This window comes from Quercus suber, unplaced genomic scaffold (assembly GCF_002906115.3).
Source record: "Quercus suber isolate HL8 unplaced genomic scaffold, Cork oak 2.0 scaffold_63, whole genome shotgun sequence".
Lineage (NCBI taxonomy): Eukaryota > Viridiplantae > Streptophyta > Magnoliopsida > Fagales > Fagaceae > Quercus > Quercus suber.
The window spans coordinates 1,567,154-1,593,566 of NW_027069528.1; the positions used below are offsets into that span (position 1 = coordinate 1,567,154).

The 26,413-nt window shown below is 36.8% G+C and overlaps 1 protein-coding gene across 1 annotated transcript; it reads left to right on the plus strand.

Moving 5' to 3' along the window:
- Positions 1 to 3,302: 3,302 nt before the first annotated feature.
- On the plus strand, positions 3,303 to 6,892 carry LOC136067211 (trifunctional UDP-glucose 4,6-dehydratase/UDP-4-keto-6-deoxy-D-glucose 3,5-epimerase/UDP-4-keto-L-rhamnose-reductase RHM1-like). Its single transcript, XM_065772754.1, has 3 exons — positions 3,303 to 3,353; positions 4,457 to 6,044; positions 6,143 to 6,892. Exons 2-3 carry the CDS (start codon positions 4,470 to 4,472, stop codon positions 6,605 to 6,607), a joined length of 2,040 nt encoding a protein of 679 aa, XP_065628826.1. The 5' UTR covers positions 3,303 to 3,353; positions 4,457 to 4,469; the 3' UTR covers positions 6,608 to 6,892.
- Positions 6,893 to 26,413: the final 19,521 nt, after the last annotated feature.

The window sequence follows — 26,413 nt, forward strand, 5'->3', positions numbered from 1 at the left end:
TATATGAAAACCAATAAAAGGTTGGTCACATCAACATTTTGTAAAAATATTGTAAAATAGTTTATGGATTTAGCATTACTCATAAGAAATAATAATGCTAGAGACACAAACTTTTGTACAAAAAATTTTAAAAGCTACTAATGTGGTGAGTGATTATTGGTAAATGAAAAAGTGATATTAATGGTGAGCCTAAATGAAAACCAATAAGAGGTTGGTCACATCAACATTTTGTAAAAATGTTGTAAAATAGTTTGTGACTGTATCATTACTCAAAAGAGAAAGAATAATGCTAGAGATACAATTTTTTTTACAAACTGCTGATGTGATGAGTAATTATTGGTAAATAAAAAAATGATATTAATGGTGGCATAGATGAAAATCAATAAGAGGTTGGCCACATCAAAATTTTGTAAAAATGTTGTAAAATAGTTTGTAACTGTAACATTACTTAATAAGAAAAGTTAAAAGATAATTTTCCGTTGACCCCTGATGGAAATTTTAGACCCCTTAACACACAACCAGATTGAGTAGCCTAGTTAATTAGCCAAGTTGTTACTTAGTCAAATTAAGCAATTCTAGGTTAAAACAATCAAACAATCATATCAAGAATATTTAGCAGCAGAATAATAAATAACACAAGATATGATCACCCAGGAAAACCAAACGGTAAAAAAACCTGGGGAGGATTTTACTCACCTATCCTCAAGGCGAACCTGAATTCACTATGAAAGAATCGAAGTTCATACAAAAGGACTTACAAGCTTCCCGCTCGACTTCTTAATGCTACCTACCAGTAGAACTTACTGACACGACCACGTGCAAGCTCCGAATCCACGGACTCCTTCTTTCTTGAATTCTTCAATCAGCTACAAGCACCCACGCTTGATATCCTTTAAGCTTCAATGGTAGCAACCAAGTTGATCATCAAGATGTTAAGTGATCTCAATCTTGAAAACTCTAAGTTTTGTGTAAAGGAAAGCTCCTCTAGATCTCACAAGAGATTTACATAAAATAGCAATGTATGAGCAACAATACAACTGGAGCAAGTCTAAAACGTGTCTAGGGTTTTACCTTATATACCTAGGGCAAAAACATAAAACCCTAAATGTTTAATGAGTTAGGGCTGAGTTGGAAAAACTGCAGAAAACGCAATCTGGTCGACTTTCGATCGATCGAATCTATTTTTTGATCGATTGAGTCAGACCGAAATGCCCAATGCATCTACAATCTCTCGATTCCAACTTTACAATAATTAATCAATTTTGAGCACACTTTAACAAGACTAAACATATTATTTTGATTATGGTTTGCCAATATTACAAATTAGAATTCTAAATACATAAACTCCTAAACCTTTAGAACCTAACAACCCCTTTTTCCCCGATACTAACAAACAAGGTAAATGCAAAAAAATGTCTTCAAATAATGTTTTCCATTTAAACAAACTGCGTAATTTATGTATTAGAATGAGCTTATTTTGTCTATTCCACTTCACTCAACTAGTAAAGTTTTGTGATTGAGTAAGATCTGGATTCAAGTCCCGCTTACACATAAAATCCATGTCTTATCATTATGGGGTAGACTTCATAATAAGTTCAAACCTATGCTATCAATTAATAAATAAAAAGAAAAAAGATGTGCTTAGTTTTATTGCAATAAAGCTATTAACAAATAATTTCACATCATTCTCAAATTAGCCTACCATATCATACATGAGCCCACCATAATATGCAATTTCATTTTTTTTTTCAATGACTCATATGTGTGTGTGTGTGTGTGTATAACCAAAGGTGAGAGAAAATTGAAATAGAATCCAAATTGGATTTCAATTAGAGTTTAATTTTGTATCATGTGTCCCATCTAAATCCTTTTAATTTTTGTATCTAGTGAGTTAATTCAACGTAAAATACGAGGAATCCAATATAAATGACCTATAAAAAAATCCAATCATATACGTAATTATATATCTAAAATCAGAAAAAGATAGGGTTTGAAAGATTATGCTTTCCAATGCCATATGTTTGTCTAGCTAAAAATAATTCAAATTTATCTACTTTTTACATAATTCTATGAAAAATTGTTGTTTACTAGGTTGAAACTTATATATATATGGCATGCGTGTACTTTTTCCTAAAAAATTGTACTCATGCACATGCATGAGGTTCTAACTAGTATAAATTGATAGACCAATAGAGACTTTTTTATCAATTTATTTTATTTAGAAGTATTTACACTCCCCTCCCTTAAAGTTTATGCGAATGACATTCTGCCTCAAACTTAAAGGAAAAAAAAAAAAAAAAAAACCCTTTACATCAACTTGACCAAAGTATGTAAATTGATATTAAAAATATTGTGTACTAACCTGCCTTTTGCTTAAAAGCAAATTTCTAAAATTAACCTCCTCTCATAATTAAAATCCAGTGTTTTAACTTTTTAATTAAAAAATATTTAGTACAATTTTTGCTTCTTTCATTTTTTTCAATGGGTTGCTGGGAAATTAGTCATTGCAAGTTTTTGGTATTTGATAAATTTGGTATTTTAATTCTAATTTATTAGTTTTGTTTTTACTAAATATTGTTAAACTTTAGTAAAAAAAAAAAAATCTTATAAATTTAGAATACTGGATTACTAATATAAACCTAAGAAAGGGTTTTTTTTTTTTCTTTCAAATTTTGGTAAAATGTCTTTCTCTTTGACCTTAAAGGATGAGAGTATAATTACACATTTTTATTTAAAATATAAGTTGACAAAAATAAACTAAACCTAAAATATGAGATTAAAAAAAGAATCATTTTGTTTTTTTTGTTTTTTTAGGTTTTCTCTCTAATTTATTCTGAATCAATCGGTGAATCCCTACAAATCTGTAGAAGGCTTTAACTACAGGAACTATCAAAGTACGAAGCAATTATTCTCTGTGTCGGCGAGCGTGCGCTTTGGGTCCATGTCATTCATCTTCTCGTTGAAATCTGATAACAACCCCTAATTGAAACCTCATACCCCACGTTATCGTTTGTCATGTTCACTCAAACTCAATACGTGGCCACATTTTACTGGTTAGTTATTCTCTAACTACCAACTGTCCCCCACACAATAACTTTTAATGGTACTACGTAGTTAAAACACAACAAACAAAAAAAACAAGATATTTTCCAGTTAGGCATATTTATAAATACCTGAATCGTAGGACTTTCCCTCCTCATCCTACTCACAATCTTCTCTCTCTGTGTTCTTCTTTCTCATTGTCAAAATTCAGGTTTTTTTTTTTTTTTTTTTTAATAAAAAATATTTAAAAAATTCTAGAATTTCTCTAAGATTTTTATTTTCTGGGCTTTGGTTCAATCTCAGGACTACCTGTAAGTATCTCTCTCTGGTTTTTTTTTTTTAACACTGTACAGTAATGTCAATTAATGGCTCTCAATTATGGATTAGTTCTCTTTTATGTTTTCAAGTTGCTTAATTATGTAAGTGATAATGGTGTTTTTCATGGTTTTCGTTGTTGTTATTTAGGCATGTTAGTTTAAGTGTTCCTATGATTTTGCTTTCTTTGTTTTTTCTGCTTTGAGTTTGGGATATTGTTCTGTTGTGGCACTGTTTTTGCAGATCTGGTTGTTTGTATGCATTGTGTTTCTGGGTTCTGTTTAATTTTCTGGAAAATAATGTGAGGAATATGTTCTGGATTTTTGTTTTTCTTGATTTTGGGTTTGTGGGTTTTTGCTTTTTTTTTTTTTTAGTATGATATATTGGATTCACCTTCTAGGCTTCTACAAATGCAGGGAGAGAAACAAAAGGAGATTTTTTGTGTTGCTGTGGAATTTTGCTTTGCTTAACATGTTGGGAACTGGGAAGTTTGAACTCTTCTGTTTGTTTCAATAGAAAATAGTTCAGGGGAAAAGGCCTTATGTTTCTGAAGTGTGTTTCTCAAGAGAAACATGAATATGAGGTGGAATAATATATATATATATATATATATATATATATATAAATATGTATATATGCTAATTGGTGGGACATGATATACTTTGTCTAATTCTTAAGGTCAAATGTAAATTGAGATGAATAGAGCTTTTTTGTTTAGGGGAATAAGAACGAAAATATATTTTATTGGGGGAAACTATCTTCCAGGAAATATTGTCTATTCACCAGTACAGCAAATTGAGATGAATTTCTATTGGAGGCAGTTTGCCTTTTTCACTTTTGGGAATTATTATTTCTTCACACCTCAATTCAATTTTTTTTCTTTATTATTATGTTTTACTGAGATGCAGACCCGAAAAAATATTCTCCTAAATCTCACTTGGTCTTAAATTCCTTTTCTTTTGTTGTTGTTGTTGTTGTGATTTTCTATTCTACTTGTTGAATATTTATCTGTTTCTCCCATGTTTCTAGGTATACTTTAGCTATTGTATGCCACTTATCTGAGATTTTGCGTTGATTTTTTGTATGCTGTGTAATGTAGAAGTTAGTTGGAGATGGCCACTACATATGAACCAAAGAACATCCTCATCACAGGAGCCGCTGGCTTCATTGCATCCCATGTTTGCAATCGGCTCATTAGGAACCACCCTAATTACAATATTGTTGTCCTCGACAAGCTTGATTACTGTTCAAATTTGAAAAACCTGCTTCCCTCAAAATCATCCCCTAACTTCAAGTTCGTCAAGGGAGATATTGGCAGTGCCGACCTTGTCAACTACATCTTGCTTTCCGAGTCCATTGATACCATTATGCACTTTGCAGCCCAGACTCATGTTGACAACTCCTTTGGCAACAGCTTTGAATTTACTAAGAACAACATATATGGCACCCATGTCCTTCTAGAGGCCTGCAAAGTTACTGGCCAAATCAAGAGGTTTATCCATGTGAGCACCGATGAGGTTTATGGTGAGACAGATGAGGATGCTGTTGTGGGGAATCACGAGGCTTCTCAGCTCCTCCCAACAAACCCATATTCTGCTACTAAAGCTGGAGCAGAAATGCTTGTTATGGCATATGGGCGATCATATGGCTTGCCTGTGATTACTACCAGAGGTAACAATGTTTATGGGCCCAACCAGTTCCCTGAAAAAATGATTCCAAAATTTATCCTCTTGGCCATGAAGGGACAGCCTCTACCAATTCATGGGGATGGATCTAATGTTAGGAGTTATCTCTACTGTGAAGATGTGGCGGAGGCATTCGAAGTCATTCTCCACAGGGGTGAAGTGGGCCATGTCTACAACATTGGGACATTGAAAGAAAGGAGAGTGATTGATGTGGCCAAGGAGATTTGCCAACTTTTCTCTTTGAACCCAGATACCTATATTAAGTTAGTAGAGAATAGGCCTTTTAATGATCAAAGATACTTCTTGGATGACCAAAAGCTGAAGAGCTTGGGATGGTTTGAACATACTTCATGGGAAGAGGGTCTAAAGAAGACCATGGAATGGTATGTCAACAATCCTGACTGGTGGGGTGATGTCTCTGGAGCACTGCTCCCTCATCCAAGAATGCTAATGGTGCCTGGAATTGAAAGAAAGTTTGATGGGCCTGATATCAGCAATTCTGATTCCTCTTTTGTGGTAAATAATTCTAATCAGAACCATATGATAGTTCCAACTCCAAAGAACAACCCCTCTATTCAGAAGCCAGCTCTGAAGTTCTTAATTTATGGTAGAACTGGGTGGATTGGGGGGCTTCTTGGGAAGATTTGTGAGAAGCAAGGTATACCCTTTGAGTATGGAAGAGGGCGTTTGCAGGAGAGGTCACAGATCTTGGCAGATATTCAAACTGTTAAGCCAACTCATGTTTTTAATGCTGCTGGAGTGACTGGCAGACCCAATGTGGATTGGTGTGAAACTCATAAGCCAGAGACAATCCGGACCAATGTTGTTGGTACTTTAACCTTGGCAGATGTCTGCAGAGAGAATAACCTTCTAATGATGAATTATGCTACTGGCTGTATTTTTGAATTTGATGCAGCACATCCGTTGGGGTCTGGAATTGGGTTTAAGGAAGAAGACAAACCTAATTTCACTGGTTCATTCTATTCGAAAACCAAAGCCATGGTAACTTCTTACACTGTCCATTTTCAATTCTGTTTTCATCTTGAAAATTTTCTTATTATGGTTGCCAACTGAAATCTCTTTTCCAAATGTTTTGCCAGGTTGAGGAGCTTTTGAGAGAATATGACAATGTTTGCATCCTCAGAGTCCGTATGCCAATATCATCTGATCTCGGCAACCCACGCAACTTCATCACAAAGATTACACGCTATAACAAAGTGGTTGACATTCCAAACAGCATGACTATCTTGGATGAGCTGCTGCCCATTTCAGTTGAGATGGCCAAAAGGAATTGCAGGGGCATTTGGAACTTCACAAATCCTGGTGTTGTGAGTCACAATGAGATTTTGGAGATGTACAAGAACTACATTGAGCCCAATTTTAAGTGGGTTAATTTCACATTGGAAGAACAGGCCAAGGTTATTGTTGCCCCTCGCAGCAACAATGAGTTGGATGCATCCAAGTTGAAGAAAGAATTCCCTGAACTTCTGCCAATCAAGGATTCACTGATCAAATATGTCTTTGAGCCCAACAAGAAAACTAGTGCTGGTGGAGTGTCAAAATAAGCATGTCATGAACACCAATTTATGCATTCTTATTTTTTGGGTTACAGAATTTGCTTTACTATCATCTTACCATTTTTATTCATCATTCAGATTCTTCATTTCTATCAGTTCTTGTAATTTTTTATGATAGCTAGGATGGTTTGACAAGCTGTATTGTTTGTAATTTCAGTTTGGTCATTGTTGAAACCAGTTTTGACTGGCTTCCAATTATCTAAATATGTTTTGTGAGCTTATTGTCATGTAATTTTAAAATAAATCAATAAATTAAAAGATGTTTAGTATTTATTAATGTTTGTACCTGTTTTACTTTCAAATTGATTTTTAAGCTGATAAATGTATGTTTATGTTAGTATGCAGACATCCCAAGGAATAATTTTCCAATTGCTAATGAAGTGTGAAATATAAGCAGGGCGTTAAAATTTGATGTGAAGCTTGTCTGCTGGCTTGTCTAGAGCATTAGATTGAGACGTTCAAAATCCCTCAACAAATTTATTTGCCATTGTTCTCAATGAAAGGAAGAAAGAAAACTGTCCAGTGGTGTGTACACAGTATTTCAAAGGATAAAACCATATACATTAGCTAAAAGAATTTCCAAACTTTGGTGTCTGTCTACGTTGAAATTTGTTCTCATTCGTTACCCTAATAACGGGCCTTCAACCAATGGCCTTGAAGCTTAATTAATTGACACCTCATGGTATTTCAAACAGAAACATTCAGAGTTCAATACCTTAATAATGAAAGCCCATTAGCCTTGTAGTTTAATTGCTTGATATCTCATGATATTTCAAACGAAAACATTTAGAGTTTAAATTTAAAATTTGTCTCTCTTTGTTGTGACTATTAGATTATTAATATATATATATATATATATAATAATGGCCTTTAACCTTCCTTTCAAAAAAATAATGGCCTTTAAAATTTCTTCAATGGATTATTATTCATGTGTTTCTGTTGTAACATGTATGATTGTATTTGTACATAACCGAAATGTGTGTTCTTACTGATTTTGGAAAGAAAATATTTCAAGGAGATTTTTTCTATTGATTTGGGGAGGGATTTTCGGGATTTAAAGTTAGAAAAGATTAGATTTTGATTGATTTTAGGGAGTTCTTCAAAGAATCCTGATTTTGGTTTTTGGAAATGATTAGAACCCAATCTGGCATATTTATTAAGAGAATTTTAGATTTTTCCCACCCACTAAAGAAGCTATTAATTAAGCCCATCCTTTTAAGAAAACACTACTCAAGGTGGACCTTAGCTCATCCTTTAAGAGCCCATGTAATGTTTCCTTAAAAACAGGCCTAATTTTTTTTTTTTAAAGAGAAAGTTTTAACTTATGACATCTGCTCCTGATAATAATTCTTTAGTGTAAATGGGATTAAACTCCCGATTTTTTATTTAACCATCAAAGATTTTACCAGTTGGGCTAACTGAAACCCATAAAAACAGACCCAAATTAAAAGACAGTGGAGTCAATAAGATCCGTACTACAAATAGGTTATATCATAGTTTAAAACTTGACTAATGATTATCACATAGGCTTGAAAACAAGATTTTAGTTAAAGCTGTAAAATTGTATTTTAAAAAATGACAAAATTTAGTTACAAAATTAGTTGTAGTCTTACCCTATATAACCTTACTTAATTTCTTTTTATTAGATATGAATTTTGACAAATTAATCGTTAGATTACTTCTTCTTCTTATATCACTTATACTTGCAAATTTTTTAGAAAATTAAAGATCAATAGCTATGTCATCAATAAATTGTTTAAATTGCAAGTTTTTGTAATTTAAAATTATGCATAAAATATAAACCTGTAAATCATATAGTAAATAATATTCGACAGACACAAAAGTTGATATGTGTATTAAGAATGTAAAGAACATACAACTCAACGATTATATTTTCAAAATATGCAGCAATGTTTATTTTATTGAGTAAATTTGTAGTTTTATGCTACAACCAATTTTGTAACTAAAATTTTTCATTTAAAAAAAAAAAATGATTTTACCATTTCACAATTATAACTTAAATAATATTTTCATAAGCTGTATATAACAATAATTAGCATTAAAACTTAGGTACAATACATTAGATTTTTTAATTAAATTCAAATATATAACTATTTTAAATTTAATTGTCCCTGAAAATTATCATTGTATGTATTTAATTGTCCTTCCATTACCAACTACTATCTTGGCGCCAATTTTAAGCCACAAGCTAATCATGGAACCTACAACGATCGTGAGGCGCCAAAGAACAAACCTAATCCAGCAAGTATGGTTGCATTTTTCTTTTTCTTATTATTTTTATTAAAATTTTTGTTCAATTATCATTTATAAAATCTTTACAACACCTTTGACAACCAAAACATTGTTGAACTACAGAATTGTTAAAAGATTGAACAACCTTATCTTTGGGTTTTTCTGAAAAATTATTTTTGGTTTGTTCATTCTTGTTTACATATTAGGGTCAACAACATTTTGATTACTTGCTCTTCTATTATTGTTTTTCAAAAATTTCGAAAATGTTTGGCAAGGTAAGCAATTTTTGTAGATGTTATTTTATCATCAAACACACCTTCATCAACATTATCTATAGATTTCAAGGCCATATATTTGGACTTGTTTGTCTTGGGTAGGTTAGACTCATAAGATTGAAGGGATCCTACAAGTTCATCTACAGGAATAGTGTCCACATCCTTGCTCTCAGTTATGGCTGTGACTTTGGATCTAAAGTCTTTAGTCAAGGATCTTAAGATTTTCCTATTTATCTTAGGTTCCTCATGAACTTCACCTAGATTAAAAGACTATGTCATTCAGTTTGACATAAAACTCATCAAATGTCTCATTATTTTCCATTCTAATGCTCTTAAACCTAGAAGTCAACTATTGCAATTTATTAATTTTTATAGCTTTTGTATCTTCATGCACATTTTGTTGGATGTTCCAAGCAGAATGTGCTATCTCTACATTAGAAATCCTTTTGAATTCTTCTATTGAAACAACATTAAATATCTTATTCATAGCCTTATTATTAAAGCTAGTTGTTTCTTTTTTAGCATCACACCATTGAGCTATAGGAGTAGCAGGTCTTTCCCAACCAGTTTTCACAAACATCCAAACTCTCTCATCCAGAGATTTCAGGAAGGCTTTCATCATCACCTTCTAGTAGGCATAGTTATTCCCATCGAAGTGGGGAGGGATCATTAGAGAGTGACCACATTCAATAATAGCAGGGGTAAGGATTAACTCTAGGTAAAACTACATCATCAAGAGCTAACTTATTCTGATACCACTTGTTAGTTTATTTAGACTCATGTATACTCAGATTGTTTAACCTAATTAATTAACCAAGTTGTTACTTAGATTTATTATTTAGATCTAGGTTAAACACAAACAATCATATCACTAAGTACCAAAAAGTAAAGAAGACAAACAATATGATGACATAGAAAAACTAATGAAACCGTCCAGTTTCAAGGTAAAAAAAACCCTGTGGAGGATTTAACCTAAAGAATTCTCAAGGTAACAAATTTACTAAATAGAATGGAAGTTTTACAATAGATTTTTCCCTAAATCTAAGGCTATCTCCTGTAGTACTTACTCACGTGACCACACGCAGCTCTGAATCCATAGACACTTCTATATGAATTTGTTACATACAAACACCCCCGTTTGTGGCTCTAAGATCCCACTCAAAGCTTTAAATCAGCTATGTATGATCTTGTATGCAGCAACTAATCTCCACCGGTTCTTGTATATGGATCTTCTTTCTAGTAGATGCTTGTTGAGTTATAAGGTTACAAAACCTCTCAAATCTTACAAGAGTAACTCACAAGACTTCCTAGAACATTTGAAACATGATTTAGGGTTTTCATTTTATACCTAGCAGTGTTGGACTTAAACCCTAAACATTTTGCTGGCTTTCGGGCCTGATTTAAATTCTGCAGAAATCGACTTTTGATCGGTCGACCTTGTCTTTCAATNTGCTCAAGTGAAGAGAAGAATGGAAATTCACTTGAGGTCTTGACTCTTGAGCACTGCATCTGAAAATTTGAAAGAAGTAAAGAGTAGTTTTGAACTGTAAAATACCAGCTTTGAAGCACTTTGCGTGGAGGAGGTGCTGCCAACGCATACTTAGAAGTTGAGCACTTTCATTTTAAATAATACTCTTTACTTTTCTTCATTTGCTTTATTGGTCTGTCTGCCACCAAAACAAGAAACTCCAAGTGTTGTCCTAGTTAGTTTACTGTCAGAAGAAGAATGAAGGCTTCAAGTTTATCATCACATCAATTCACAACTAATGTCTAATGGGCTATTTACGGCTTTCTTTTAAGTTAAATCACAAGGCCCAATGTTTCTTTGTTTAGCCCAAAAAGCATTTCCATTACATGTGCAAAATATGAAATTGCTAAAAGTATGTTAAGAACTTTTGAGTCAGTTGAACCAATTTGATTCGAGCTGATTAAGAAAAAAATATCCAAGATATAATAATGGGTTAAAATGAAAAAATATCATAACTTAACTGAAAGTTATGATATAATAACTTAAACTCCTCTGTCGTGTGCTTGTGAATTTCTGTTCTTTTCTTCCTTCTTCCTTTTTTTTTTTTTTTTTTTTTTTTTCTTGTCTACAACTTCTTTCATTTTCTCTATCTCATGTTGCCCTCTCTTCTCTATCACTTGAGAAATAAGATCCAAACTTTATGGGGAGACACGAAATGGAAGATCTGAGAGCGGAAAGAGAGTAATAGAGAGACACGCAAGAAGAAGGAGGTTCAACAATTTAAAATTTTTTTTTTTAATGCTTTGATCTGAACTGTGAAAACCGTGGACGGTTTTCAGACCCGGGCGATTGAACCCCGGTTCGAACGGTTTCGTGCTTTTTATGCATAGAACGGTTTTCAGGGTTAAAAGAACCAGATTGATGAAAGGGTCACGGTTAACCTGGTCGGACCGTACGGTCCGGTCCGAGTCTGAAAACGATGGTTCTCTTCTCCTCTCTCTCTCTATCTGAGCTATTCCATGGCTACCATGAGCGACCACCGGCAGTGATTTTTCTCCAAACCTTTATCCTCACGATCTCACTCTCTAATCCTTTGATACCCACAAATCGGCAAAGCCTCTATGGCCGAACCTTGAGCTTCTCATCATACTGAATTGGCAAGGCCTCTCTTTCAGTGTCCTTCTATGCTCCACCGCTCTGGTCACCAGAGGTTCAATCTGGGTTTGTTTTTCCATCTGGGTGTTGTTTGTTTTAAATTTATGTGTTCTTTTCCATGTGGGTCTAATGATTTTTCTGGATTTATGGGTTTCGGTGGGGGATGGTGTTTGTATATGGAAAATCTGAACATCGCCGGTGGTGACCGTGGCATGCAGCAAGAAGAGAATCAGTGCCCATGAGTGGGTATCTGGGTTTGTTTGATACTTGCATGATTGAGTTTGTTCAGATTTGGGTATCCTTGCCATTGATCTTGGTATGTTTGTGTTTTTGTTTTTTGGGGAGAACGCGGTGTTGTTTATTTGGTTCAGATTTGGGTATCTTGCTTGCTCTTGTTCTGGGTTTTTTGTGTGTTTGTTTCTCAAGAGAAATTCTGGGTTTATGGGTTTGCTTTTGATTGAGTTAGTTACTGGTTTCTGGGTTTATTTCTTCGGTTTATTTATGGTTTGGTTTGGTTTCTTTGGATTTGATAAAGATTAGATCTGGTTGCTGGATTTGGATTTGGGGTTTGTTGGAGATTAGATTTGGTTGCCGGAAGAACACGAAGAACAAGATCAGATTATCACCACAGACTTATGTTCTTATGAAAAAATAATAATAAATAAAATTAGATTTAAGGTTTTTTTTTTTTTCCAATTTTCTGACATGGCTTTTAAAAAAAATTAAAATGTTGAGGTGGTCTTAAAAAATGCCAAATAAGATTTATTATTATTATTTTATTAGCCATGTTAGCACACACATGGCAGTCTAGTAGCCACGTAGAATTTTTTGTTAGTGGGTTAATGGCAATAACCAAAATAAAATCAATTTTCTTTTTTTAGAGATGACAATAGGAACAAAATTAATTTTGAAACCAAAATATAGGAACCAAAAGTGCATTTATGCCTTTATGTTATTTGGTTATTCAAGTTCTTTTGTTTGTCTTTTGATGGCTCTTTTGCAATTTTTTTTTTTTTCATAAGCCAATGTTTCTGGATGTTGAATTTGCTATTCTAGAGTATTTTTACTTTTAGATTGTAAGGTTGAAATTTATCAACTATTTTGTTGGCTTTATTTCGTGTCAATAATTTAGCACTTAGTAACTCTGCATTTAGATGAGATTCATGTAAGGGTAGTGCGTGAAGAGAGTGTGAAGAAAAGCTCAAGTATGTACAAAGAAGCAGAGTTTTGCGGCTAGGACTCACGGCTAACTCGCGACTGGCAAGCCGCCAACTACAGGCACGTGAGAAGTACACAGGAGAGCTGAAGGGTTGCGCCAGCTGTCGCACTACAGGACAAAAGTCCTAAGCTGGCCAAACAGTTACTTCGCGACTTGAACTCGCGACTTGGACAAGCCATGAGACCAAGTCGCCAGCCAGCCCTGTTTGGAAAAAAATGTCTCTTTGTATTCCAAACACACACTACTATATATAGACTCTTATACCTACGAAATGTAGAGAGCTTCTAAAGATAATTTTGTGAGAGAAATCCTAGAGAAAAATAAGATTGTCTCATCCCTAATCTTCACTAAGAGATTCTACAAATTCCTCTACTCTCTTCCTCTCCATTGTCATACCCTTGAGAGGTTCTTTATCAAATCTTTATCTCACCATACTCATGTCTGTGAGAAGGTTTATTTGGTGCTTTTGGGAAGCAGTTAGGAAGGAACCAATATACATTGGTTGATGCTATGATCTAGTAGTGGAATCCGGGAAGTTAAAGAAGAAATAGGTTTGGCGTAAGCTCGTTGGAGCAAGAAGCTTAGAGGGCTTAGGTACTAGGGTATATTAGGCTTGAAGGGTCTTCTGTTGTTCATGTATCCTAATTACATTCTTTAGTGGATTATTTCACCGCTTAGAGGGCAACAGAGAGGTTTCACACCAAAAACTTCAGTTTCTTCTTTGATAACACATCGTGTGTTGTTCGTGTGTTTGCATCTTCCTTCCTTTTATCTTTGCCTTATATTTACTATTGTGGATGTGTTTATATTTAGCTTAGATTAGTTATCAATTCTATGTTTGGCTTATGTTCATGTTCCGCACATTAATTGTTTGATTATAAGCTTGAATTGATATTTTGTAATTTGGGGTCTAAATGTTCAAGGGTGTTTTATATACATATTGAACTTTCATAGATGATATTGAATTTTTGAGCCAGTGAAATGTTTTGGCAAAGCTAAATTGATGGTTGTTCTAGAACCATAGATATATCTTCCTATTGTGATGAAGAAAAAGTAATTTAAACCCTTGAGTTATGTTTGGTTGTTGAGATATGGGAGACAAAGTTCTGAAAGTTTTGGATCATTTCAGCATGTGAATTAAACTGCTGAACTTTTATCATGCCATGTTACAATTTTAGGTTGAAGGTTATGAATTCTATTTTGGAATGACGTGACTTTTTTATTTGCACTTAAACTTGTTGAGATAGTTGAGATAGTCGGTGTCTGTTTGGCATTGGCTTAATAAATCAGTTTTTTTTTTTTTTTTTTTTTTTTACTATTTAGCTTATTTTTACTACTATTTATAGATCTTATTGCACTTTTATTTAGCAACTTCCTACACTATTCTCTTTTCCAAATGTAAGAAGACAACCGTCGTTCTTTCTGAACCCAGTGGCGATGCCACGTTGGGCTCAGGGTGTTCCTGAGAACACCCTGACCCAAAAATTTTTTATATATATAATAATTTTAAAATTTTTTTTATTTACCCATAAAAAAAAAAATATATAGGAACACCCTTAAGCAAAATAGGAACACCCTCAAAAGTTTTTTGCCAAACAAATTTTGAACTAAAATCTAAAAAAAAAAAAATTGTAATAGAGATTTGAAAAAAAAAAAAATGTTACAGAGCAAGCCCAAAAACTAAAAGCCCAACATTAATCCTAAACAAAACCAATCTCAACCAGATTGCACAAAAGTGCTAAAGCAAATTGCCCACTAGTTATTCTTAAAAACCCAATTTTATCCCTTTGCTTATAACACAATTTTACACAGTGAAAGTGAGCAACACAAATCAAAGATTGGAACTAGAGCAGATCACAAATTCACAAACAAGCTTGATCAACGGTGCATCCCCAGGTTCTTCTCCTCTATGAAAATTGATAAACTGAGGAGGTGAATGAAACAAACGATGAAGATGATCTAAAGATGACAAGGAAGAAACAAGTACTTGAGAGCTCTAGCAGCACTGCAAGGGAAAAGATTAAAAAAAAAAGGGAAGATGAAGATGAAGAGAAAAGACAATGATGAAAAAAAAAAAAAAAAAAAGGAAAAAGGAATGTGGTCAGATATATGTGGTGGAGGGTTAAAGAGTGAAAAATGATGCTTTAAGATGTGGTCAGATACATGTGGTAGGGGTTAAAGAGTGAAAAAGGAAGCTTCCTTGCAAAATNTATTTATAGATCTTATTGCACTTTTTGATACTATTTATGAGTCTCACTGTACTATTTCAATTATCTTTTAGTTTTATTTATAGTATTTTTAGTAAAAATTTCAGTTTTAGCTAAATAAGTTGTTCCTAAACAGACTCTTAATAAAGTATCTTCTATGAAAACAACTTTTATGCCACACTTTTGATGTGATAGGCTATAATTGACTACTTATTATTTTCACATGAATTTACTATTTTTTTTAGTAATGCAGGGATACATAAAAATGTACAACTTTGTGCCACAACTTACCACATAATAAGTTATGAGCGGTGAAAGTGTCCCCACATGGCCTACCATCACACATCCTCCAATCATTACTCGTCACATGACAAGTTGTGTCACAAAGTTATACATTTTTATGTGTTGATAACATTACCTTTTTTTTTTTTTTTTCTATCACTCACAATTAGTCATATTCAAATCGTGGTAGAAGTTGTGGTACAAAGTTATGTGCCTAGCTAGATTTTTCTCCAGTTAGTAAGCTGGTTTGAAGTGTTTATGTGTTATTGTTGCATTGATACGCATGTGATGTGAAAAATCTACTGCACCCATGTAGTTTGATATATAGTTCATTAATTTTGGGGTGACTTGATGTTGCATGTGGACTTATATTTGGTGATGATTGATGAGTTACTATAAATAAAATTATATTATCTTTACAAATTTCTATTCACAATCTTATCACTGACCTTGATCTATATAGCTACCGTCAGATTACAACTGTAGAATATGTATGTGTGAAGAATCAGTGGTGGATATAAAGAAATGCTTTTAAAAACAGTTTGTTAAAATAGCATCTCTGGTTAGGGTTCTCATCTGAGATCTGTGATCAGGCATCACCTATAAGTTTGGTTTTGATCTTGGTTATACCGTTTATTTGAAATGAGTGTTTCCATTTTCTCTCCTACTCCTACTTAAATAATTTGATTTCTGGGGTACTTGTTCGATTGTTATAGAGAGGCTTTGTTTAATTTCAGGAGGAACTAAACAAACAGAGAGAGAGAGACTTTGGTCATATTTTTCCTGTCCATTTGAGCCGTCATTCCTTGGTACTAATTAAACCTTCACTTTTTTGGTAGCCCTTTCAAAAAATTTCTTCCATGAGTTGCAGTGATTATGAAAGGAAAATTAAACTATTAGACCACAGTTACATGTTGTGTTAACAGAGTTCCTTTGCCTATTTTCCTGTGATACTAATTTAGCAACTTCCTACACTATTCTCTTTTCCAAATGTAAGAAGACAACCGTCGTTCTTTCTGAACCCAGTGGCGATGCCACGTTGGGCTCAGGGTGTTCCTGAGAACACCCTGACCCAAAAATTTTTTATATATATAATAATTTTAAATTTTAATAATATTATTAAAATAATACCAATAATATATATATATATATATATATATATTATTAAAATAATATCAATTTTTATCATAATATTTTCACAATACTTTAACAATAAATCTTAAGTGGTATGTTATTATTAGCTAATATTGGTGAGAAAAAAATAATTTTTTTAGAAAGAGAAAAAAATAATTTTAATAATACGTTCAAATTAAAACCAATATCAATTATCACAATATTTTCACGATACTTTCACAATAAATTTTAAGTGGTAGGTTATTATTAGCTAATATTGGTGAGAAAAAAATAATTGTAATAGTATGTTCAAATTAAAATCAATATCAATTTATCACAAGTAATTGATTTAAGTATGAAATAAACTCATTTATATATACATTATCCTTTTTGGTAATTTACCACTCAAACTGCCACTTTTATAAATGCTAGCCAAACACTTAGCTTTTTTAATAAGCACTTTTTGACAGCTTTTACCAAACACTCAACTTTTATAAAAAAAAAACCCAATTTCATACCGCAATTTTTAAAATCTCCACTTTTTCAAAAAGCCTAGTTTCAAAAAGTTAAACCAAACTCACTCAAATACATTATAAAAGACAAACACAAACAATTTTGAATTTCAGCAAATTTGTTTTGGTTTTAAGAACAATTTTTTTTTTTTTTTTTTTAACACAAATTTCATGCCAGCCAAATCTTGAATTTCGGCCGGTATTTACTAAAATGTCCCGAAACACCCGAAATAGACCGAAATGACCCGAAATTTTTTCAAAGTAGAATAGGGTAGGCCACTGTTCCGGTTTGTCCAGGAACACCCTGGACAAAATTCCTAGAGTCGCCACTGTCTGAACCAATGGTTAATCTATTTAACGTGCAACAGCACAATGGCACAACTCTATAACTCTTATGTCTCTATCCTTTGTATATGTAGTCCTTTGTCTTCGGCCACATACAGAGCCTCTCTTAATTGCAGAACATAGAGACATTGTCCTGCTTGTTTTACTTATACTGAAAAGGCCTACAAAATTTTTATTTCCTTGGCGATCCTTGCCCCTGAAAGCTATACTTCCCCTCCTAGCTAGTCCCATCTATCACGGTCTCACCTATCAGTTCTACGCCCACATTGAGTAAACGTGGAGAGAATTCAGGTTCTTGCTTTTTTCCAATCTAGGGGTATGAAAAATTTTTAATAGTGGGTCAGGTTGAGTTTAGGTCATAACAATCACGAGTTTGTCTAACTTGACCTAACTTACCTATATATTTAAATTTTAAATTATATATATTTAATATATATTTTAAAATATATTATATAATTAATAATTTTTTTATTTAATTTGTTCCCCTATTCGGCTCTTCCTATATAAAACTTAATTACCTCACAAACCCTAACAATTTAATTTCTCTCTTTGCTGCCTCCCGTTCCCACTCCACTAATTTTTGTTTATATTTGAGTTGGGATACTAGTTCATGTATATTTTATTTATCAACTCATTTGGATATATTTTGTTTATAATTGAGTTGAAATATTAGTTCATGTATATTTAGTTACACTTGTTTAGTGTGTTTTGATCTAGGAATGTTTTGCATCTAGTGTTGAGGTTGTGTTTCTATGCTTAACATGCTCTTTGACTGCTTGCTTTGATGGTTATCTTGGTTGCATACATTTTGTGTTGTTTCCCCTCCTTGAAATCTCTTCTTCAAGACTCTTGATAGATAGCTCGATACCTCCTCGATACTTGCTCGACACCTCCTCGATACAAACCTCTTCTATTGAGATTTATGGGTTTATGCTCAATACCTATTAATTGATAGCCCAATCCATCGAGCCAAATTCTTTGGAGTCTTCGTCTGCTCAATAGCTCCTTGATACCTTCCTCGATCTATCGAGAATTTTTGCCATCGACACCTCCTCAATCTATTGACTTGCATTTTCTATATATATATTTGAGGTCTAACCCAATTTTGTGGAAAATCAAATATCTCGATCTCTCTCACTTCTCTCTTGACCCAAAACCCTTCTTTTCATCAAAATCCCTCTTCCAATCAAGATTTCGGCATAATCCTTGTCCAAATCTCTTGGTAAGTGCTCTAAATCTCTTCTTTTTACCTTCCTCATGCATTTCATGCATTTTTGTGACCTAGGTTTTAGGTTTGGGGATTTTTTTGGGGTTTTGTCAAATTTTTGGGATGGGTTTTGTTAAAATGAACTCACATGATCATGCATTGCATTCTATATTCATTATAATAATGTTTCATGCATTTTAGGATTGTGTGACTGTTTATACACTTCAGGGTGTATTTTGCAGTTTAACCTTATCAATACTATCTGTGGGGTCAAAGAATTTGGTAACCCCGGGCCACTTTATACCAAACCTAAGGCCCATGCCGAGGAGGAAGAAACGCCCGAGGACAAAGTGTGAAAGTCCAAATTGCTTAGGAACCTTGCCAAGGACAACCATGTCCTCGGCCAACCAAGACTATGGGAGGGGGAAGTAACGGGCCACCAAAGGCAACCTTCCAGGGCATCTAAAGAGAAAGAACAAGTACAACATGTCAGCCATGGAAGCATGGTGGAGAAGCAAGGCCAGGATGAACTGTCACCTCCATATTAAATGCCCACAACCAACGTTCTGGCCACATTAATGAGGAAATGATCCCTGAGCAATGCTGCCTCGGTTACTGCAACTCACAAAAGGTTTTGGTAAAGTGGTTAATAGGACGGGTTGCTAGAGGAAGGCATTGATGATCAACAAGTGGAAGAAAGGGATCGTAAGAGGAGGACTATATAAGGGGAAGAAACAGATCAACTTGGGGGGATTCAGATGGGATAAATATGACCACCAAGCTCCTCGAACCAAGCCGAGGACAAACTTTCTAAGATAGTTTTAGTTCATCTACATTCGATGGTGGCGATTATCACATTGGGCGTTGTTCGCTTACTAAGGCCTAGTTCTTAAAACCATTCTCTACAAATTCATTGTATTGGGTCAGTTAGATCTGAGTCCACTCACTCAATAGTAGAGGTGCTCAAACCCAGTCATTACAATTGGCACCGTCTATGGGAAGAACTTGTGCATTAGCAAGCGCAATGGTCAATTGTCCTTACATTGCTGGCTCGCACGAAGTTAGGTAAAAATTTTCGTCGCCACCGCTGACACCGATTCTGGGTCTCATTAAAAAAAAAAAAAAAAAAAAAAAAAAAAAAAAACAATGCACCCACTCAAGAAACGGTTGTTGCAGAAAAATGAAAGATTTAGAGAATGAAGCAAGTAAACAGTACAACCTTTTTATTAAATGAAGGAAAGTACATTATACGCCCGAAGGCTTAGACAAACTTGTTCTAAAGACAAAAATACAAACAATGGCCTAGGTAGGCCTGTTCTAAAGCTAAATGTACAAGCAGGGCCTTAGACAGGCTTGTTCTAAAGCTAACTATAGGAAAGAGAGGCTGAAGCAGGCTTGTTTTAAGGCTACTAACAACTCCCGAGCCCGTATGGATGGTACCGACAATGAGAGAGGAGAAGAAGTGGGAGTGCCTAACAGCCCCATCCTAGGATGTTCCCTTGATGCTTTCCTAGCCTCATGATAATTAAGCATTAAAGGCGGCAACACCCAGGCACCGATCATAACGTAATCTTGCAAATCTCCACTGACGGGTAAGCTAGGTGCGAATCACTACCAGCTTGAAGGGCAGGCACGGACGCATACCGGAGAAAAATATTATGTTCCTTATGGACCTCCCTTCTAGCTGCCAGATGCACTACCATCAGGATGACACCCAAGCCTTGCCACACTGAAAATCTGCCGCGATCTACACCCGCTACGACTCTCGATTGAAAAAGGAGGACCTTCCCTCTTGCTCGGTTGAAAGGTAGGGGCGCCTTTGGCCCCCGCCCCCTTTGCCTCAACTGCGTAGTCTAGGGTCTCGGCGATATCTCTGGTTCCTAAAAGGAGCTTGGCTTCCTTGCCCTTGCCCTCATCTAGAGCCATCCCATTCCCCTAAGCCTTGATCACGATCCTGGCAAAATTCTTGGAAATACTTAGAGGGTTGGGAGCTCAGAGCTCCTGCTGAACTCAAAGACTCGTGGAATATAGAAGGACGATTCCCCCTGGAGGACCTTATATAAAAGGCAAGGGTTGGTGGGAATTAATTTGCACGTAATTCGAAGGAAGAATTACCAATGACATTAATCCTAACCAATTTCCAAAGAGGCCACCAACCACTGGGTCTGTGTTAACCCATGAAGATATTAATGAAGGCACGCCTCACACATTGAAACGACAGGCACGCAACTCGAATAGTCAAAAGACGTCTCGTAATCAGAAGTGACGAAAGGCTAGCGCAATGGGGCTGCTATCGCACGTAAGGGCGGAGGAGCAAGCCGAACTTGTCCGAGTCAATGTTAGGTGAATTGAGCGTAAAGGAGAAAAAGCCTCTTCTCGACAAGGCGAGGCCGGGGCTGTTGTTGCTCTAAAGGTAAATATCCCCACATTAAGGACAAGTTCCTTCACTCTGAACAGTGACAATGAAGTACTAGATAGAACCAAGGTCTTGCATGGTCCTCGGACTCAAACCTATGGGGAAACTGGTTACTTCACAAGACTAAGTACTAGACAAAACTAAGGTCTTGCATGGTCTTTGGACTCAAACCTATGGGGAAACTAGTTACTTCACAAGACTATGTACTAGACAGCACCAAGGTCTTGCATGGTCCTTGGACTCAAACCTATAGGGAAACTAGTTACTTCATGAGACTAAGTACTAAACAGAACCAAGGTCTTGCATGGTCCTCGGACCCAAACCTATGGGGAAACTAGTCACTTCACGAGACTAAGTACTAGACAAAACTAAGTTCGTGCATGGTCCTCAGATTCAAACCTATGAGGAAGCTAGTTACTTTACAAGACTAAGTACTAAATAGAACCAAGGTCTTGCATGATCCTCGAACTCAAACCTATGGGGAAACTAGTTACTTCACAAGGCTAAGTACTAGGCAGAACCAAAGTTTTGCATGGTTCTCGGACTCAAACCTATAGGAAACTAGTTACTTCACAAGACTAAATGCTGAACTAGCTACCTTCAACAAAACAGAGCGAGGGCATTCAACTAAGCTGCGAACACTGCCAGGGGGGAGTCTAGTGCCTCGCGTCACTTGCCCCCGCCTACTTCGACAAAAATGCAAAACTGAAGCAAGCCCATGAGCATCACTTAAAGCACTTTAAGTGCTGAAACGCTCTCTTAGGCTCGGCAAGCTTACGAAGGACGTATGATTGTATAACGTGTACATCATGGACCAGAATCCTTTGCGACTCGTCCAAAGGGGAAACAAGCTGCATTGCTGAGACAGTTCAGTTTTCGGATAAAGCCTGAGGCAAAATTTACATCGTAGGTCCATCGTTTTTCAATTATACAAGCGCTACTAGCACACTGTTATGATCAACCGATTATTGAGCAAAACATTAAAGCAAGATAAATAAAGAGATGTGACGTTCAAAGAAATAAATACAGATGATTGGATATATTACACCAAAAAACAGTTTCACTACAATATCACCAAGAAAAAAAAAACAGAACGAAAAGAAAAAAAGGCTATAATGGACCCAGTTGACAAAGTAAGATTGCCCATCAAGATGGCCTATTTCTTCAACTCAATAGGCAATTTGTCCCTGGGGGTCTGCCGAGAAGCTTCATCTGATGCCTCGAGATCCTGGCTCTGAGAGGCAACTTTGGAGGACTCCTTCTCAACGGGAGGAGCCTAGGAGTCAACAGGGGTGGCCTGGGAGTCAGTAGGAGGCTTCACCGCATCCTAGGGCAATGCTGGGTTACTGATTTCTCCTTTCCCCAATGTCCTTGGTGCCCAGTCTCCTCAGCAGGCCTATCAGTTGACATTGGATCGTTGGCAACACTGGCCTGGCCTTCATCCGTCGGCTTAAAGGAAATGCTAGCTTTGGGGTCAGTGGAGGTAACGTCAAAAGTGGCGGGGGGATAATACACCCTCTCAGCCCTCCTAAGCTCAAATGAGGCCTCAACCCCAGCTTGGTTGAGAGCCTCATTCTAAGCCTGAGAGCAGTAGTGCCTGCATACCTCGGGTATTTGAGTCTTAAGACTAGCCTTGGTCTTAATCACTCCTTCAGCAAAGGCCTCCTCCTCTACTTGCTCTCTAGAGCTCTCAACCTCTGTTCTCGCAAACTCAGCCTCTACTTTGGCTCTCAAGGCCTCGTCCCTGGCGTACTCGGCAACACCTTTGGCTCCCTTTGCCTCAACCAGTTTCTTCTTCAGGTCGGCGATATGCTCTTTGGCAATCTGCAATTGAACCTCAACCTCCAATAGACGCCCCGTCTGGTCCTCGGCCTATTTTTTAGCACCAGCTAGGACGGATACCACGCCATCTCTAGCCCTCGTCATCTCTTTCAGGTCCTCCCTTGCCTTCTTGAGATTGGCCTCGGATCTCTTAATGGTATTCATGGCATCTAAGTACTTGTCGTGCTCCTAATCCAGGGCCCTACTCTGGTTATTGACCTCTTCTTCCAGCCTAAAAGTGGCCTGGACAGCCTACCGATTAAAAAAAGTACACCGTAAGTTGGGAACTAAGGAATAAAACTCAACAAAGGCATGAGTATTAGAAGTCTTGCCATACCTAGATACATCTTAAGGTTAAGGACCACTTTCTACCTTCTTAAGCCCCCAGCTCGGCCATATCAGCAGGGAGAAGCAGGGACCTCTCCAGGGCATCGGCCACATAAGCGCCTTCGCCCCCTCGGAAGTCCCTAAGGGTGGCGTCGTCCATCAAAAGCTCCCTATGAAGCATGGCAACAGGCAGCCAAGCCTGGGGCTCGGACTGCTGAGTGACCTCCTTCCCCTTGCCCTGACCATCGATCCTCAGCTGTTTAGAAGGTCGGCGAGCTTCATCTTCCTCATGGAAGGAACGAGGTCTTCCCCTATCCACTGGGTCTTTGCCCTTGGAGGGCCTCTTCCTCTTCGGATCGGTGGGCTTGAGCTGAGTTCCGAGGTCGACAGAGTGGAAGACGACTTAATCTGTGCAGGCAAAGACTTAGGTGGGGGAAGAGGAGGAAGTTTGGGCTATGACTTCCCCGGCGTGTCCTTCCCCAGTTGGCCCTCAAGCAGGTCAAATAGGCTAGTTTGAGGTTGTCTCTTGAAACTCATCTCGATCTAAGTACCAGTCCTCAATGATAAAAGGTCTGCTTCAGATAAATGGGGGTCACCTAAGTCACCAGAGGGATCCTCGAATAGATGGACTTGGTTGAATGCACCAAATTCGTCCTCGGACGGACTCAAATCAACTACTTCTTCCTCTCTCTCTAAACTTCCTCCCTCAGCTTCCACAGCTTGGGGGACAAGGAAGAGGTTGCCAACGGGACGCCCTCTGTGATGGAAGATCCTTTAGAAAATGAGAACCTGCGCTCCACTACAGTGATTTGGCAAATCCTTAGGTCCTTAGCTCTGATCACATGTCTAGGAGCCGAGAAAGACTTTTGGATCGGCTTGTACCCGAGAATCTTATGAGCGGCTCTAACCTGGTTGTCAGCCTTGTTCACAAAGACTTCTTCCCTGAGTACAGTTTCTATGTCCTCCTTGTTGACCAAATGGAAGTGTCGTTCAAAGGCATGTGAATCTACAACAGAAAAAGCTAGTTCTTGTTAACAACCAAGCAATGCGAACTATGAAAACATAGCAGATCAACCTTCCCATATTTCGAGTACCCTACCTGGCTCCCCCTCTACGGTTGGGTAGTGAAGGCCGTCGTGCCACTCCCCTAACACGATGAGAAAATCCTTATTCAAACCTTTGCTAGACTCGGGGAGACACTGGATGAGTCTAACTCTATCGTCCCTCGTCTTTATGTAGTAGGACTTACCCGTTAGGTGCTGGAGGTTGTAGCACCAATTCACGTCGTGATGGGGTAACCTCAACCCTATCTTTTCGTTCAAGGCATCCATGCAGCCCAGGATCCTAAACACGTTAGTGGCACACTAGGTAGGGGCTAATCGAAAATTCCTAAGGTAGCCCCTCATCACTGGCCCTATAAGAATCCTCATACCATTTTCAAGGAAGGCGGTTATGGGAATCACTACCTCACCAACCTCCCTCCTTATATACCAATCTCCCTCCTCGCAGTACCTCAAACCCATGTTACTAGGCATCCTATGAGTGGCGATGAATTCCTCCATCGCCTCCTTAGACTTAACTAACTTCTTAAACCTACCCATCCAAAAGAATGGCTAAGAGACTCAGGGAAGAACAAAAGGAGGAGAGAGATAGAGGAAGAAGAAAGTCAAAAAGGGAAAAGCACAAGATAGGGTAAGAAGAAAACTTACAAAAATGAGGGAGGGTGCTCAGAACGGGCTTTTTTAGGCTGCAAAGAGACGCGAGTTGAGTTGGAGACTTGACCAGATTCAGATTGTGTGCATGAGAACTCTTGAATGCAAAAGTGGAGAGGCAAATCTGTTCAAATGGGTATGTACCTCCTCACCAAAGACAACTGTGCAAGGTTTCCCGTCCATAATAGCGAAAGATCCCCACCGTTGGATTACCATCACACCGTTAAACGTGGGAAGTATAGAGCCGCCAAAATTTAATACAGGTGCGTACCGCATATCGAAGTGCCAGAAACATGCATTAGACAAGTGAAAAGACTCTGAGCGCTGACTTAAGACCAAACTGGACAAGCCACGGTAAAGGCCCGAGGACATCAAAATCCTCCTCCCTATCCGAGGAACTGAACAGCAGGATTTTGAGGGGCTATTATGGGGTTAAAGAATTTGGTAACCCCAGCCCACTTTATACCAAGCCCAAGGCCCATGCCGAGAGGAAGAAACACTCGAGGACAAAGTGTGAAAGTCCAAATTGCTCAGGAACCTTGCCGAGGACAACCATGTCCTCGGCCAACCAAGACTATGGGAGGGGGAAGTAACGGGCCACCAAAGGCAGCCTTCCAGGGCATCTAAAGAGAAAGAACAAGTACAACATGTCAGCCATGGAAGCATGGTGGAGAAGTAAGGCCAAGATGAACTGTCACCTCCACATTAAATGCCTACAACCAACGTTCTGACTGCATTAATAAGGAAATGATTCTTGAGCAGTGCTGCTTCGGTTACTGCAACTTACAGGAGATTTTAGTAAAGTCGCTGATAGGACTAGTTGTCAAAAGAAGGCATTGATGATCAACAAGTGGAAGAAAGAGATCGTAGGAGGAGGACTATATAAAGGGAAGAAACAAATCAACTTGGGGGGATTTGGATGGGAGAAAAATGACCACCAAGCTCCTCGCATCGAGCTGAGGATAAACTTTCTAAGATAGTTTCAGTTCATCTACGTTTGATGGTGGCGATTATCACATTGAGCGTTGTCCGCTTGCTAAGGTCTAGTTCTTAAACCCATTCTTTACAAATTCATTGTATTGAGCCAACTGGATCTGAGTCCACTCACTCAACAGTAGAGATGCACAAACCCAGTCCCTACACTATCAATTATATCTTTTTTAATATACACAATTAAGTAATCATTACACTATTGATCTCCCATTCAATTACTAATATCTTGCTTAAATAAGTAACAATATAAAAAAGAAAAATGCATCATCCTTTTTTATGATATGATTCAACCAATTTTTTTATTCTTTAAACTAATTAGGATTTAATCTACGCAATGTTCCGCTTATTTTTTTTTTAGGGAAATCATGGCAAAGAGGTTGACAATAACCACTTTGTAAATGTATATGCTCTTCTTATTTCATCATGGTCATTAGGATGAACAGATAAGATATTTTCTCATCATGCATAGGATTTGAAAGAAAATTATTC

Coding starts and splice junctions, on each gene's coding strand:
- LOC136067211 (XM_065772754.1), top strand. CDS start 4,470: ATGGCCACTACATATGAACCAAAGAACATCCTCATCACAGGAGCCGCT. Junction 6,045..6,142: donor ATTCGAAAACCAAAGCCATG/GTAACTTCTTAC, acceptor ATGTTTTGCCAG/GTTGAGGAGCTTTTGAGAGA.